The sequence below is a fragment of the Oculina patagonica genome, chromosome 7, assembly GCF_052425735.1.
Source record: "Oculina patagonica isolate OP01 chromosome 7, crgOcupat, whole genome shotgun sequence".
NCBI classification, from domain to species: domain Eukaryota; kingdom Metazoa; phylum Cnidaria; class Anthozoa; order Scleractinia; family Oculinidae; genus Oculina; species Oculina patagonica.
The window spans coordinates 13,732,104-13,749,286 of NC_135764.1; the positions used below are offsets into that span (position 1 = coordinate 13,732,104).

Sequence of the window (17,183 nt, forward strand, 5' to 3'; positions counted from 1 at the left end):
GTTCTCCTTCGTCGAACGCAATTATGACAAGTTCTCAAAGCAGAAAACCATTTGTATGATAATTACACTATTTCAATGGTTGTCGGTTGGGTTAAGCAGCTACGTGTGAAGCCGACAACTGCTAAAAAGTTTAAAACATTTGAAAAGGAAGAACCATGTATTCGATAATCGCATTTTCAAGAGTTTCTGTTCTAAGGCGGTTGAGTATGAAGGGGAACACTGTTAAACCATTACAAATTGTATTTTGACTCAGAAGACGACCGAAACGATAATTGCATTGTTTCAAACGATTTTGGTTGTTAACTGATCAGCTCAGTGTGTGAGAGAAAACTGAAAAACAATAATCCATGGACAAGAAAAAAAATGCATCCTTTTGAAAAGAAAAGAATGCTTGTTGGTACTCAGTTGGGAGTGACAGAGAAGACCGTCAAACATGCAATTTCAAACATTTCGGAACCAAACACTACCTACACGAAAATTTCACTATATCAAGTAATTTTAGTTTTTACTTAGTTGAATGAGTGAGGGAAGCTGACTGGAAAATAATTATACACATTTAGACGCAGAAACCGTTTGTAGGATAATTACATTATTTAAAGGGTTGTTGGTTGTTAAGCAGTTGAGTGTGAAGCAGACAACTGCTAAAAAGTTACAAACATTTAAGAAGAAAGACCCATCGGTTTGATCATCGTATTTTCAAGAGTTTCTGTTCTTAGGAAGTTGCATTCGGATGCTTGTGCTTATGGCAAACACAAGCACAAGGGTCAAAATTTGTCCTTTTTACGTGATCGCGCTTGTGCTTAAGATTGTGCTTGCGTCGCTAGTGAAAACCAGGCTTAACAGGGAAGACCAGCAAACATGAAATTTCAAACATTTCTGAACCAAATACCACATTTACGAAAATTTCTCAGTTGAATGAGCGAGAGAAGCTGACTCGAAAATAATTATAAACTTTAGAAGCAGAAACCATTTGTATGATAATTACATTATTTGTTACAAACATTTAAGAAGAAAGACCCATGTGTTCGATAATCGCATTTTCAAGAGTTTCTGTTCCTAGGCAGTTGAGTGAGAAGGGGAACCGTCTAAAAAACAATTTCAAACAAGCATTTTAGATCCAAAAGCTATACGCTAAAAGCCTACGCGATGGCATTATTTCACGAATTTTTGTTTTTACTCGGTTAATTGTGCGAGGGAAGTTTGGTAAACAATTAATAAAGGTATAAGAAGCAAAAAACGTAAAAAACATCCGTTGAATGCCTGAAGGAAGACAGGGAAATAATTATAAACATTCAGAAGCCCATTTCTTCTCTACGATAATTGCATTGTTGTAAAGGCTGTTTTTTATCATTCAGTTGTGTGAAGCCCGAAATTACAAACATTTTAAAGTAAAAATTTACCTATACGATAATTGGATTACTTCAAAGGTTGTTGGTTGTTATACACGCAGTCAAGTGTTAGGGAGAGCACTGGCACTTTTAAAAAACGGTTGGTAAAATTTTCGAACGACGACAAACGTTATTAAAAAGGAAAACAAAACTTTGAACGGATAACTCTAAGCGCTGTTGAAAGGAAATAATATCGTTCAATGGCCGTAATGGGTCTGACCGTGAAGCCTTCTAAATCAGTTCTTAATTCATGTAATCATGCTTCACAAAAAGAAATTTCTTTGCGACGAACATTCTGCAAGGGAAGTTTTCTAGTCCAGTCCCTGAAAGTCCTCGCTCTACATAAGGGTTGAAGGAACCCTATATTAGGCGGAGAGGGGAGGATTTACGGAATGCCTACGGTGCTCTCCGGCTCGCGTCCTTTACTTTGCACCCTATTCTAGATCTAACACTAGGAGGGCTAATGATTTCTCGTTCTTCCTAAATGTTCCACAATATTTTTTATTATTAGAAACTCAACCGTGTTCTATTGAAAATCCGCGTATCTGATTGGTTCTCCCACTGTTTTTTATTCGCTGATAGAAAACGATCGGGCGCTCGTTTCTCATTTAAAGATAAATTTTTCTTCATCTTTGGCTTATAAGAACGTAAAATTGTAGGTTTTTGGACTACACGCCTTTAAGAGTTTCTACTAAAAAGACTACTCGCCCTCGTTTTCTATGAGCGATAGTCAACTCGGCTGCGCCTCGTAGACTATTCGCTCTTAGCATAACCACACTGACCTACTATTGGTAATCGCGCGATCTGATTGGCTATACACAGGTGCCTACTATCGATCCGTAGAAGGCTCTCGGAGCGCGCGCGTAGTCTTCGCTGAATTTTATCAATCAAAACCTTCAATAAATCAATTCTAGCGATATTCTGAGTTTAATAGATCGGTTAGTGGGTTATGCTAACACAATTAGACGGCTCGCTCTCGGTTTCTACCGGCTTTTGATAGTTGGCTCGGGGCTTCGCCCCTCGCCAACTATCAGCCGGTAGAAACCTCGAGCTTGCCGTCTAATTGTTAAATAGAAAACTTGGGCTCATAGTCTAATTATTAATTAGAAATCAGCATAAAAGACAATAGATGAACAACGTTATGTAAGTAAAGCAGTTTTAATAAGTAGAAAGGTCAATTTAGATATTTCATTGCTTTATGTTGGGTACTTTTTACTCAATAGGCCCTTTGCAGTTAGGCTCTTCGGGGCCCGGTTGCATAAAGTGGGATTTTAATTTCTGCAACCATTCCCTGTGTTCCAGAGGATTTTCTCCCGTACTATTATCAATGAATCAGGCAAAGACGGACTAAAGAATAAAAAAAAAAAAAATGACGCTGCGAAAACATCTAGCGGCACGCTGGGAGCGGTTGCAGAAAATCCCACTTAATCTTAATTTGCTTAATGCAACCGGGCGGTCATGTGATCAAAATTTATATTATGGGCTTTAAAGGATGCTAGAAATGGAAAAATAGCAATATGGCCAAGTTTGTGGCTTCTAGCATTAAAAAGTAAGGTTTTACGACAGTTTTTAATGGATTTCCATGGAAAATGTTGCCGGAAGGCAAGGTCTTGCCCTCCAGAGACCTCAGTAAATCTCATTCTTAAACTTGGCCATTTTGTAACTTTCGACATGCTGTTTCTATTTCTGGCATTATTTAAGTTATAGCCCATACTATAAAGAGACGTACGTCACGTGATGGCCTAGCTGCAGAGGGCCTATAACAAAGACCTCACTGACGCTTGGAAAATTAGTTGCTAAACTTTGTGACAGGGGTCAGTAGCTTAGCTTGTTGATATTTTGAAAGTCCTGCTCAAAAAATCAGTGAGTCGCGCAACTTGTATAGTAATACATTTTTTATTCTTTTTGCGCACACAACGTCATTTATTTAGCTTTGGCCGAGGAAACACAAAACAGTCAGTTTAGCTAAGTAGCTTTTATTCTTGTTATAGATTCTTAAATCTGCAGCCTCGATGTGAAAACGAGGCTTGCTTCAACACTACTGAATCAGGAGTTATCACGTGCCCCTCGCCTTGTCTTGATTGGTCGGTTTCGTTTAACACGTCACATTTTCGGGATAGTCACACTTGTCTGCTTGTTTGTTATATTTGAGATTTGCTGGGCAGGGCATATGATACGCCAGGCCATTAGAGCAGCTTATGTAACCATAGCAGTTGTTTGGGTCCTTGTAATTTCCATTTGCTTTGCCCTGACAGTCAACTGAAAGAATTGAAAAACGAAAACAGATATATTATCTCCTACACATGGCGTTATATGAATTAATAGCGAGATTATATAATTAATGATGTATTTTCAGATCCAGCGAAATCGCGTGGAAAATCCTCACATAATTTTCAGCCGACGAGGCTGCATGTAGACCGAGTTAACTAAAATCAGACGATATTGCTCATGATTGAGCAGGATAACTGTTTTTTTTATTCAACAAACTGTAAACGAAATGCAGTTTAGACTGCCCGGGGTTTACCACTAGATAAGCCGTGGTAACCCAAAAAACGGATGCGATGGAGACTACACTTTGCGAGAAGTCTGGCGAATCATGCAAGCCGCGTATATCCCAGGATATCTGTTCTGAACTGAATGGAAGTCACAATGACCTTCTGACCTCTGACTTGGGAAGCGTAGCATTTAGTTGAATGATAATTCTGGATATTTTGTCAGCAGTCGAGCCGGCGGTCTCATAGCGACAAAATTGTCTTCGTGTCAATTGCATCTCTGACTTAGCCGTCTTAGCCATAAGCAGACGTCTGGCAGACTTTGCTTGCGCTCGTCACGCGTTCACTTACAGCTGAATGTAAAATATATGTTCCTTATTGTTTTTCAACAATAAATAAGTAGCTATTGGATGCGTCTTTCCTGTTATACTCTAACCTCGCCCTTGGTAATACTTGAATATAATTTTCAAAAATTCATAAACGGCGCAACGACAACGAGGCAGGAGAAAGTTCAAAGCCATATCCGTTATGCTATAATGGTCGATAATTCTCTATTTTCCAATTGCCCATAATGCACTTTGTTTGCCCCTCAAATTTTGCATAAACTATTGTTTTTAAATTCTCTCGGGAGGACTGCGTATTTCCAAAACAATAGTTTATGCAAAATTTGGGGGGCAAACAAAGTGCATTATGGGCAATTGGAAAATAGAGATCTAGAATGTCAACAGTTCTGATGCAAACAATCATTGATGCCATTGTTGAATACTTACAAGGGCAGGAAGCTGTTCCACACTGTTGGCTTTCTGTGGCAGGCCCAGAGCACGGTAATCCGCCATTGGACGGCGGGGGATTGGTGCAGGTACGGGTTCTTGTTTGGGTTCCTCCGCCACACGTGACAGTACAGGAACCCCAGGCGCTCCAGTCCGACCAACCACCGTCCACTGCAATTGAAAAGTTATGGACAAAAACTGGAATTAGTGTTTAACCCTATTCAGACCGGGCTTTTTTCTACCTTCTCGGACCGGGGGGGGGGGGGGGGGGGCTATGTAACTTCCAGAATATTTAAGCAATCACCATGAAACTTATAGGATGTATTGTACGTCCGAAACTCTTCCTTTTGGTATACGTCACGTGGGATGGTGACGTCACATCACGTGACAATTACATCATGATGTCAAAACAGCCGCCATCTTGGATTTCAAAATTTTTCCAAAATGCCAGAAAACCATCGAAAATCAATGCAAAGTACTCAAAATGAATAAAAATGTGCTTTAAACCCGTAAAAATGTAAAAATAATTCCATTTAAGTTGATTTTTATTAACAGAAACACGCAAAATTACAAGTTTGGGAAAACATGCCTGTCAAAATACCGTTGCCACGGTGATATCAAGTTCCTGACACATCATTCAACCCTACCAAATTGTTGCCAAATAAATTTTAGGAAAACTCAGAAAGTTTGGCAGCGTTTGGTTAAATCTTAAAAAAGTTATAAAAGTTCAAAGTCAGCGCGGGTCTCAAAAGCCCCCCCCCCCCCCCGGCCTGAATAGGGTTAAGATAAAAGATCATTTGTATCTTCAAAACGGAAAACAAGACGGCGACAGTTCATCGAAAAGCGGCAGATGGTCAGATTATTCATAAATACAAATCGAACAACGTTTGTAACTTAAGGCATATGTGTTTTGAGCCGAACAATTACACTGTAGTTTAGTTTTTCACACCTCCATTATTAAATTAATCATTTTCTTTGACGATTTAAGATATTTGTATTTTAAAAGCATAAAAAACCCGCACCCGAGTGCATTATTGAGTTAAATAAGCACGCGGGAGTTTTTAAAACACAAGAGAAGTGCAAAGAGAAGCACAAGGCGCAGCCAAGTGCTTCTCGCACTTCTCGAGTGTTCTTTTAAATTTCCAAGTGCTTATATAACTCAACAATGCACGAGGAGAAAGATTTTTTTATTTCTTTTATAAAATTTTAAAGAAATTAAGCGGCCGCGTGCATTATAACTCGATAAAGCACGCGCGTGCTGCAAGCGTTCATAGGTTTAAAATTAGCTAACAATATGAGATAATTTAAAATGGTAAAGTCTTTTAATATTGATATCTTTTGTTTGATAAGCCAAGAAAAAAGCAACTACCATCATGTTCTTGTTACATTGCAGTCGAAAAATAAGTGCTTAAGGGACTTTACCTCTGCTTGACAAAAGGCGTAAAGTGGTGATTTAATCTAACAATTTTGGCATTTGTACAAACTGTACAATGTTATTTAACAATTTGAACTGAAATTACCTAGTTTTTGTGTTGAATGGTTGAATTTTACTGTAATAGTAAATGGTAGAGAGTCGATCCCTTTCCAATCCAAAGACAGTTCGGAGTATTTTAGATTTAATAATATTTGAGTGGAGGCGCAGTTTGCTATTTTACGTTTAAATTCATTGTAAATCATTTTAAATCTAACTTTCAAGACAATAAAACATGCGCCGTCTATGCTAATTTGAATAATGTCATTCAAGGGAGGGTGAATTTCCTGTTGATTTTGTTTGATAAGAAGTCTCCATCCGATTAAAATAGCATTAATGGCACCCACTGATTTGAAATAGCGAATAGAAGATGATTGTGATCGCAAAATCTTTTAACTTTCCAGAAACCTGCCGTTAACAGTGCTGTTGTTTGATTATAAAGGTTTAGCGCGCAAAACCCAGGATCGAGCGGTCCGAGTTCGAGCACTGGCCGGGGTTACTTCGTTGTGTCCTTCAGCAAGACACTTTACTATCACAGTGCCTCTCTCCACCCAGGTGTATAAATGGGTACCGGCGAAATAATGCTGGGGAGGGGTACCTTGCGATGGACTAGCATCCCATCCAGGGGAGAGAAGAAATATCCCTAACCGCTTAATGCTACAGAATGGCTCGAGGCTTCCCCTCTCCCCCCCCCCCCCGTTAAGAAAAGCATTAATGGCATCCATTAGTTTAAAATAGTGAATAGAAGATAAATGTAATCGCAAAATCTTTTCATTTTTGAGAAACCTACTTGTATCAGATATCAAGTATCCTATTATAACGATTCCGTGGTCGACGAGTTATTCTATGAAACGCGACTTTATTTTTTCAATAAGAATGTACTTATTGTTCCATATCGTTTGATTTACAACATCGTCAAAGAAAGCTACGTTTGTTTCGCGCAAGGTGAACCTAGAAACGATTTTCCCGCAGGTAAGTTTCCTTATAGTTTTCATAAGAGCCCATCGTAAATTTATCAAAGGTTTATTAAAAGAAACGTTAATTACGTTACGAAAACGTACGTCATAGAGACTTCGTGTACACTAGATTCCAAAGTTTTTTTTTTCAATTTTTTTTTATGCGGGATATTGGAAGCTAGCGTTCGCCGTGCACGTCAGAATGTAGCCTGCAAGATTGAGGTTAAAACCACACAGCAATCTCGTTCCCAGAGTCCACGTTCCCCTCGTTTTCCGACCGCTGGTCAAGGGGAACGTGGACTCTGGGAACGAGATTGGCCACACAGCGGTCAAATTAACGTGGCGCGCGTGCGCAGTTTCCGCCTTTACTGCCACTTATAAACGTATCAAACGCCGTAAGTCCTTTGCTTTAAAGCCAAAATGTTAAGACAGTCACTGAAAAGTTAAGCTTTGTACGCCACTTGTGTAAAGGAAATTTTAATTAATTTACCTAGTTTCTCGGCTCGTAATTTTGTTTGCAAGAGCTATTTTTATAAAGTTTTCCTACAAAATTCTTTCACACTTTTGCATCAAATCCTTAGTAATTTCGAGGCGCTGAAAACGAGAAGTGGCGTTGGATTTTTGCGCTTGAACGCTGCGAAGGGTTTAGCAGGGAATAACGCGGTTTTCGTCTCGCGCTTGCCCTCGCCCTTGGCCCTTCGTGTTTGCGCTATTCTGCACGCTACTTTTAAAAATGTGCACCACAGTTTACGAAAAGCAAGATGTCGACTACTTAATAGACTACTCCAACTGAGATACCAAGCCAACTGGGAGCTGGTCATTTCGTGAGTTCGTAAAATACCCGTAAAAGAACTCGTAAAGGATAAAAATGTGAAAGTAAACATATGAGATGTCATATATTTGAACTGCGGGAGAAAGATTTAACACATGGGAGATCATCGCAGTTATGCAACTTTTCATTGGTGCGTGATCGATTTCTGTAATGTCGTAATATTTTAAAGATAAATCAAAAGTTGGTTACTAAATGGTCTTCCATACTGTACCTGGGCTACACTGAACATTCTGTGGCCAATCACATTGATCCTTTGCCTCGTTGTACTTCAGACCAGAAGGGCAGTCCATTTTATGCGCAATCTGATTTGAGCACGTGATGAATCCGTAGCAGTTATCCGGGTCTCGATAGTTCCCATTAGCTTTACCGTCGCAAAAACCGGCTCCTGTAAAACATTCATCGAATAACAATCATATTCACATTTCGAGCTGTTCAGTTGGTGGTTTTCATTTGATCGATCAGTCAGTCAGTCAGTCAGTCAGACAGTCAGTCAGTCAGTCGGTCAGTCGGTCAGTCGGTCAGTCGGTCAGTCAGTCGGTCAGTCGGTCAGTCGGTCAGTCGGTCAGTCGGTCAGTCGGTCAGTCGGTCAGTCGGTCAGTGGTCAGTCAGTCAGTCAGTCAGTCAGTCAGTCAGTCACTGAAGTAAGTAAGACTTTATTTTAAGGGGTTACACTTGGCAGTAATTAAACTGATAAACTCGTGGCCCTCAGAAAAAGTAAAAGAAAAAAAGGAATCTAAGAAAATGAAAAAGAAAATATTAATAGCAGTAACAATGTTAGCAAATAAAATAACAACAACAATAACTGACGTTATTAAAATCCTAAAATCTAATCGGTTACCGGTGTCTCTACAAAACTATTATTTCCACATATCCCAGGCGTAAAACACACAAACCCCTATGCAAATTTTAGTATTGTTTCAGTGCTTTGTTTAGGAGAAAGAGCATTGTGAAATTTGCGATGTCCCGGATAAAAGTCATGAAAAAACCGGATATTTTATCGCATTTTTCAGTTTTTAGACGTGATAATACAATTCTCTGGCCGTCAAATTTGTGCCCCATAGAGGGATAAAAACATGGCGACTGCATACTAAATACTGTTATTTTGCAAAGTTATTTTCGTAATAACTCAGTTATAGAAAACGCTAAAAAGCTATAAATTGGAAAGCAAAAACCTTCATTTCTGCCTGCTTTATAATCTGATAGTTTTATGACGTTTTTCACAAACATTTTTTGTGACGCTGATTTTTAGAAAGATAAAGGAAATATTATGCAGGGGACATCACATGATCTGAAATTTGGGCTTAAACAAAAAGGAAAAAAATAATCAGAGGCGTATTTCGGTGCCATCTGGGTTATTTTTTTCTTGCTTTAAATATTTTTTTAGAGGTGGAAGGGCGGCTAAAGTACTAAGCGCTGATGGGGGCTAAAACGATAAAAAAAGCTAATATTCATCCCTCAACCCAATCCGTAGCATTTTCCGCCATTTCGTTTTCTCGTTTTTTTTTTCTATTTTCTCTTTTTTTTCTTTTCTCTCCGTCGCACACCCAGTAACCATTGCTGGTTATGTGTCTCTGTCCTGTCCGTTGTATCTCGTATCTCTCCCCCTCCCCCTACCCCCACGAGGGCACATTTTACAAATTAGGTAACGAGTTCACAAAAAAGAAATATAAAAAAAAAAGAAATTGCAAAAATAAGAAGACGTAATACAAACCCAAACTGGGCTTAATAAACCACACCAGCGCACAGCTAAGGATCACAGAGAGATAAATCCGGTTGCGTGCCATATCCGTAATGACCTGTGTAAGAGAATATGGATGCTATTTAAGTTGACGGCTCATTCGCGGTTTCAATAAAGCTGCTTAGCGAAATGTCAAATGTTAAAAGCGTGCTGTTTACTCGTTGAACAATCGAACACTTTTCAGTTATTGCGACACGCGACACTTTTTACTAAGTCATGATTTAACTGAATCAGATGCCTTGAGAACTTTTTACCTTATGCCTGGCCGACAAGTTACTCGGTGGTAAAAAGAAATGGAACATAATTTTCAAGTCTTGAATGCGCTTGCGCAATGAAAGACTTTTTACAATGTGGCCGGTGGAGGTTGGAACCGAAAGTTAATTTCCTGTGTAAACTCCCATGGGACCTCCTTTGAATTTTATATTAAGGGTGCGTTTCTTTGGGAAAATCCAAAATTGGATAATTGATCTCAGATCACACGGATACTTTGCTCCCAAAGAAACAAAGAATCCGAAAGCGGATTTTTTGCCATGACAACCCCGTAAACACATTTCGCACAGAACATAAAATATCAGCACAAATTTATTTTTCGTCGAATGTATCCTAGCTAAAATAATTTAAGCATACAAAATCTTTTACAAAAACCACACGTCGCAGTAGATCTTCTTTAGCGTTAAGCACAATGTGGCGAGAAAGCATCTGAGAGCGAAGAATGATTGCGAAATGATCAGTGCAAATTTCACTCGTGACAATTTCAAAAGGATACAACTTCCGTAGGCACACAGTGGCTGTTCTAGAAAACCTGTATCCCGTTTAAAATGATACTACATACCTATCTGAAGCTACCGTTTCCTTTTATCGTGAAATATTTTTGTATTTTAATCGAAATAACCGCCTAAAACTTTCCGTATGGCAGTGTTTACAAAGAGCGAACCTGTATTTTCACAGCAAAGACCGCTGGGCCAAGGTACTTTTTTCGAATCCTTTCCCAAAGAAACGCACGGATCATGAATCCTAAAAATCCGGATTCAGATATGATCTGATGTATCCACTCGAAGTGTGGATTCTTCAGATCATTGATCCAAGATTAATCCATTTTCGGATATAGGTAAAGAAACGCAAAATCTGTTTTTGGATCAAGAATCCGGCTTTGGATTTGTTCCAAGGAAACGCACCCTAAGTTTCGATTAATTTCAAATGGCCTACCAAAGAAGGACTATCGGTGCATGCAAAATAACCCGTATGCAAAATAACCCCTATACCGAACGAGAAACTGATATATGCAAATCGGAAAAGCACGTTGAAAACATCATCGTAGAAAGTAAATTTTTCGTCCATTAATTTTATGCTCAAACTGTAGCTATTATAATATAATATTTTCCGTTAAGGTCGCAAGGCCTATGTAGGTTATTAAAATCGTAGCTGTTTGGCGATACACAATTTGTTCTTTTTAGTATATCATAATATTTTGATGCAAAGCGCTCACCTAAAACATCAGCAGAAACATCAGCTGGCGATTTCAGCTGAATTCAAAGTATTTGTTACGTTTCTTAAAAAGATCTAGAATGGCACCTTTAATAAAATCTTAGAATGTTTTAAACACGAACTGAACAAGTCGGACATGACCAACATCACCAACATCGAAACTACGTGCGTGGTGACAGACTGATCCGCGTTTATAGAATAATCAGTAACAAAATTTTAAAATGCTTCTTTTTGTGACTAAAATAACCAACAGCCGAAATTTCACAATATATGTTATTTGAAGAAGGGCCATTTTTCCTTTTTTCAGTCCATTCTATGTCTGTAAACCTTCCTTATAAACCGTTCGTTAACCAAAATTCGATCAGGAGACTGAAAACTAACTTTTTACAACTGCTGAAAGTTACTTATTAAATCTAAATTACCAATGTATGAAAGGGTACCTTGAGAAGTGTTTCTGGTCGGGATTCAACGGCAAATCAATCAATGTATGCTTCAGTTATTCAGCTCACTCCTTAAATATAGGTGCGAGTTGAAAGCTACCATTGATTGTAGTCTACCGACGCTTTTAATTAAACAAGCACCCTTTGTTTAAAAAATAACAATGCAGTCTGTAAATACAATATTCTGTTTCGTCTGTGTTTGCACATTTGGCTTCCTGTATTAAGCCACAAAAACAACCCACTTCACGTTTTTACGCAATTTCAGAAAACTTGATTTTACTTTTAAGGCGAAGGACTGATGGAATCAGTAGGAGCATAGATAAGAAATCGCCGAAAATCTTTCAGTGATACATGTTAAGTTATTTGACAAAAGAGACATTTAAAGGTGGAATAAATACCATTAGTCTGAAAACAGAAGGCGGTGTCTACTTTAATTAATGATATTATTCTTTTATGTTTCCGTATTTTAGCAGGAATTGTCATCAAACCCTCCGCTGTAAATAAACTAATGGTCTTGCAGTTTAGTTGTTGACTTTCAGAAAATAAAAATATCAAGTTTCGATGTTTCTCTTGTTAAGTCAACTGTAGCATATTGGATGCGAAAAAGTTTTAACTGAAATATTCTTTCAGCCATACAGCAAATTACCTAGTCAAATCGAAGTTTCTCGGTTCGTTCGTTTACTTATGAAAATTACAATAATATGATCATTTACTGATCATAAATTTACTTTATTCGTTGCGTAACAGAGATTAGCTAGCAGGTTATCAGAGCTAAAAATAAACAAGAGAAGAATTTTACCAGTTTGACATATAAGTAAGTTCTGTTTTATCCCAGCGACTAGAATTATGTTGAAAGATGTCGAGAGTTTCTATTTTATTTTAATATCATGGCTTTTGTGTAAAACAGTATATCTTAAAATGGCGTGATCAAGTTCGTTTAGTGTGTTTAAACCGTATACTTAAGTAGTCAGAAATTTGCGTGAAAAATTTTCAACGCACTGTGTGACGTTACATTCATCGGTCATGAGAAATTCCTGTCGTAAAATTAAAATTTGTAGCAATAGATATGAAATTGCGAAGTTATCAGTGATACGATCACGATTTTGAATTTAATAGAATATGTATGACAAATTTCTTAAATGTCCTTGCTTAAATTGAATAAATTTTCATTTACGTCCAATTTGCCTCGACCCACTAGAAAAAGGCCAGAAGATGCTTTTATTTTCATAAATCCTTTTAAAAATTCTTTAGCTTTTATTTTTAAAACAAGCTTAGTTCCGAGGCAATGCATTTCTGTCAAGTAAATGATTTGCGAGATTAATGCAGTTTGAAACTGATATTTTTTATTATGAGTAAGTAAATAACTGGAAGACAAATGCCATGCAGTTTGTTGCAAAATATAAATAACTCTCTTTCAATTTCGCAAAGACTATACACAAGCCACAAAGATCATTTGATCAGGGGCGTTTTTTTTGTTCGGTTTTTGTTAGCAGAGAGTCTGGTACATGTATGGATGTTTTTCTTCTCAACATGCCTGCTCGAGTACGTGTTGTATTAGAAATCGAGAAAGAATTAGTGATTAAGATATGGCGTGCGCTTATACCGATGCTGTAGTTAGAGCGATTCGTGGCTCCATGCACGTATTCAAATATAAACCATCCCCCCACCCCCCGCCTGGCCGCCTCCCTCCGTACACCTATCTCCCATATGGAAATTAAAGAAATATTATAACAGTGAGACCCAGACTTAAAAAAGTATTTTCCAATGAAAATATAAAGTTGGATTCACTTGGATGTAAACATATCAATAAATAACTCATTGCGGTCTTGAAAGCTTTACAGTTTTAAGGTACAATTTTGAAACAGGCGTTTGGCGTTTGTAACTAAATTCACTTGTCATAAGCCTTAGATTTTTGATCCATTGGATTTGCGAAGAGAAAGGAAAGGTCAAAATGCATAAAGATATGAGCGCGCGTGTGATTTGATCGTGATGTGTTCGCGTGTGGAATTGTTTGTGAACAAAATGTTTACTCAAAAGTAAATTAGGGTTCTAAAAAAACCCACATTTTTATTTGATTTCTAAAACATAAAAATGCTTGAACTATTAAGAGATTTTACCCAATATACAAGAACAACGCTTAACTTTATTCGTTAGATTGAAGGAAGTCTATGGCCTAACAATCCTGTAACTCAGAGTTATCATAATAATATTCACTGATAAACAATCGTGTCTTTTTTGTTACAAAACGCAGTGTTCTCACAATTAAAGCGTGGAATATAAGGGACTGGAAAATGTCCCTGGTAAATAAAATATCAAGAGCTGCACTATTTATTTTCTTTTGTTTCCAAAATTGAGATAAATAGTGGATAGCTGAGCAGTTCCTGCATTTATCCTTCAGTGGTCGAACGGGAACAAGTTTTAAATCAATGGAGGTTATTAGATCTCATATAAATAACTAAGTACTATATCTTGACACAGTTGATACATAGTTTAAACTCACGTTTATGATTATGTTCTTCCAATCAGATTTTTTTCAATTAAATTTACCCTCGCAAAGTTAGCCGGGCGTTTGATGTCTTCCGGCACTGCGAGAGTGAAATCTGTATTTTGGTCGTGTAAGATTGGGAAAACAGTCAGGCGAGAATTAATTAAGGAATGAATCTTATTTTCAACTTGAATTAAGCTAAAGGCTAAGGTAAAAGGAGATGAATTTTGGCAAAAAAAATTCCAAATGTAAGATGTATTTAACCGATACTAAATTGATTCTCAAGCGGGCGATCTTCCATTTGCCCACGGAGCCGCCACGACAAAAGCAACATGATAACAACAACAACAAGCTGTAAGAGGTCAACTTTGTTGTTGATGTTGTCTGTAATGTGCTCTGATTGGCTACCCGAGCGGTCAAGATGGAGCCATCTTGACCGCTCGGGATCGCCCGCTGTGTTCCCGCAAGCGAAAACACTTTTCAGTTCCGTCGACGCTACTACAAAAAGCTTTTCCGCCGTAAACTTGAGCTATGAAACCATTTACCAAAACAACCCAAATATTTTCTGCCTGTTCTAGCGAAAGAGAGTCCAATTACAAAGAAATAGGTCTTGAAGCGAACGAGAACAAACTAATTAAACAGCAAATGTTAACGAGTTTCGTGAATTTTATTTGCCATAACAACCAGCTATAAGCTTAAATACAAAAATTAAAACGCAAAGCGACTTGAAGACATGATATCGGTTTTGTTCGGCGGAAAACGGAGAGAAGTCAGTGACATACCTGAAGAATAAACAATTCGACAAACTTGTCGTTTGTGTAAATCTTGATTGAAATCTTGATGGAGAATTAAGCGGTCGACACGGCGAACCATTCAGGCACTGTAAGCTTTTAAAACATCTTCTCACCGAAGCCTCTAATGCTCACGTCGAATAAGGTCGTGTCAAACATTTAAATCAATGATGTAGGAAAGTTCAAGCTCTTCCCGTGAATTTATACTGTAAGTCCCGAACGCTTTCAACAATCACAATTTCAATATTCAGCTCGTGTCACCGTGTCGGCAGGTTTGCACCACTAAAGCGCCAGAAGCGAGCAAATACTCTGCAAAACGTCCAATAATCAAAAGCTGGCGGCCAGATAGAATGGACATTCTTGTTTTAAGGCTTCAAACTCAACGTCGATTTGCAATTTTGGTATCCTTTTGAGGGTTAAAAAGAGGTGAATTTCGCTGTTGTCGCGTCGTTTTACTTCGTCTCGATTCATTCAAGAATTTGACAGTCAGTCATTAAACTTTTAAACCAATGAAATGATTTTAGCGTGCGCCATTGAATGTGCATGCAACTGGCTTCCTTTTTCAGTACTCGAAAAAAGTCATATAATAAATCCTTTATTGACCAAGCTTGTTCAGTCAAGAAGGCAGGATATTGGCCTCGTTCTTTTTGGCGTGTTTATGGACCTCGACTTCGTCTCGGTCCATAAACACGCAAAAAAAGAACTTGGCCAATATCCTGCCATCTTAACCTCACGCTTGGTCAATAACCCATATTTATTATACATTTTAGCCGCTATTTCTATTCTGATTGGTCGAGAGCCTGCAGCTAATTCACGCTGACATCGAATTTTGATGTCATATCTATACAGACAATAAACAGTTATTGGATGAGGTTTTTGTGATATCCGGAATAATCAAGGTCGAGGTAAGTGTTATCCGCGTATTTGAAGAGTTAACCGACCATTAACCAAGTTAGTGGTTCCCATGGAAATTTATCAATGAACAATGGATTTTTTAACCCGGTTAGGTAAATTCTAAACTACATTTCTGGGTAGTTTTAACCAGTTAGCGGTTTCTTATCAGTTTCAACTAATGTTTTACTCATCAATCACCACCGTGTGAAATGAAATTTCGTTTTCTGTCAGACGCAAACATGGCGTCTGGACACAATTCATGGCTTAATTCTACAATTTTCCTTACTACTAGAGAACTCGAGAGCCAGGGCAACAAATATTTGGCTAAGTCAGGGCTACCGTGGTATCCTCAGCAAGTTTCGCTTGCAGCTTCGTCAAAACAGGCACGTTTGCACGGTTTGCCTGTATTTCTTCGCCTGTATTTGAAACACCACATTCCTCTCACTCATCAGATTGGCGGCGAAAGTTCAACCTGTTCAGCATTAACTTCTGAAAGCCAGAAGAGAACACCCTGCACAATTGTAGAGGAATAAATTGAAATAAATCTCAAAAGCAAAAGGAAAGGGCATATGATAAATAACATGATGATCAAGATAGCCAGCCATTTCACTTGTTTACCAGTGGCTAATCATGATGACACTTAAGTCTTGTCTGATCTTAATTAATGCGGCCTCTAAAAACGTTTCACCGAGTTAGTTATCGTAACCATACTTTAACCGAGTTAAGTTTTGCGGACATTTTTAACGTAAACTGGGTTTCTAAAAAACTAACCCAGTCAACTCTCTAAGTGCTGCCGCAGCCATTTAGCATCTTGCAAACGCCTCCTTTTTCCGCCTTGCTTGCTAGAAAAACGGCTTGATGATAAGGACGCCAAAAACATAGAACGAGTAACAAAGACAGCTCCAAGAGTTCTTAACGACTACCTAAAAGAAAAGAAGATACAGTACAATACAATACAAAACTTTATTTAAAGTGGGAAACATGCTTAGCTTAGAATAGCTAGTTTACAGATGTTCCACTAAAATAACAGATAAAAGAAAACTAAAATAGAATCTATAAGAATGTAAAAATATATAATCTAAAATCTAAAATGTTTAAATGCACTACCTAAAATATTATTGTGTCTGCTATGTTAAAAATGTTATAAAAAAAAAATTAAAAAAAAATTACAACTACTCGGCTAAAAAGTTTAAAAGTTTACAGTGCGTATCCTTCGGACAAATTCATTTTAACCAATATAAACTATATTTTACCAATATAAACCGAACCTCAGAAAGCAGACAGACGGAACTTGACTTCGTGACGATTTTGTTCACAAAATGTCTATAAATTGATCGATGTTGCTAATGATAGCCTCTTTGTTTTGCTTGTTTGCGTACTTTCACTTTTTGCTTGTTTGCGTACTTTCACGGCAGGGGTTATATACGGGGCGCTCGCTTAT

At 37.9% G+C, this 17,183-nt stretch overlaps 1 protein-coding gene across 1 annotated transcript; it reads right to left on the bottom strand.

The window, feature by feature from the left end:
• Positions 1-3,348: 3,348 nt before the first annotated feature.
• LOC144661288 (properdin-like) lies at positions 3,349-11,714 on the bottom strand. Its single transcript, XM_078521994.1, has 5 exons — positions 11,573-11,714; positions 9,621-9,705; positions 8,121-8,294; positions 4,651-4,821; positions 3,349-3,647 (listed from the first exon to the last, which is right to left on the bottom strand). Exons 2-5 carry the CDS (start codon positions 9,691-9,693, stop codon positions 3,484-3,486), a joined length of 582 nt encoding a protein of 193 aa, XP_078378120.1. The 5' UTR covers positions 9,694-9,705; positions 11,573-11,714; the 3' UTR covers positions 3,349-3,483.
• Between the last annotated feature and the right edge of the window lie 5,469 nt (positions 11,715-17,183).

Excerpts from the sequence above, each read along its gene's own strand:
- LOC144661288 (XM_078521994.1), bottom strand. The coding sequence starts at position 9,693 with ATGGCACGCAACCGGATTTATCTCTCTGTGATCCTTAGCTGTGCGCTG. Across the intron at positions 8,295-9,620 it reads GTTTATTAAGCCCAGTTTGG|GAGCCGGTTTTTGCGACGGT; the intron begins GTTTGTATTACG and ends AATGTTTTACAG. Across the intron at positions 3,648-4,650 it reads TGGAACAGCTTCCTGCCCTT|TTGACTGTCAGGGCAAAGCA; the intron begins GTAAGTATTCAA and ends CAATTCTTTCAG.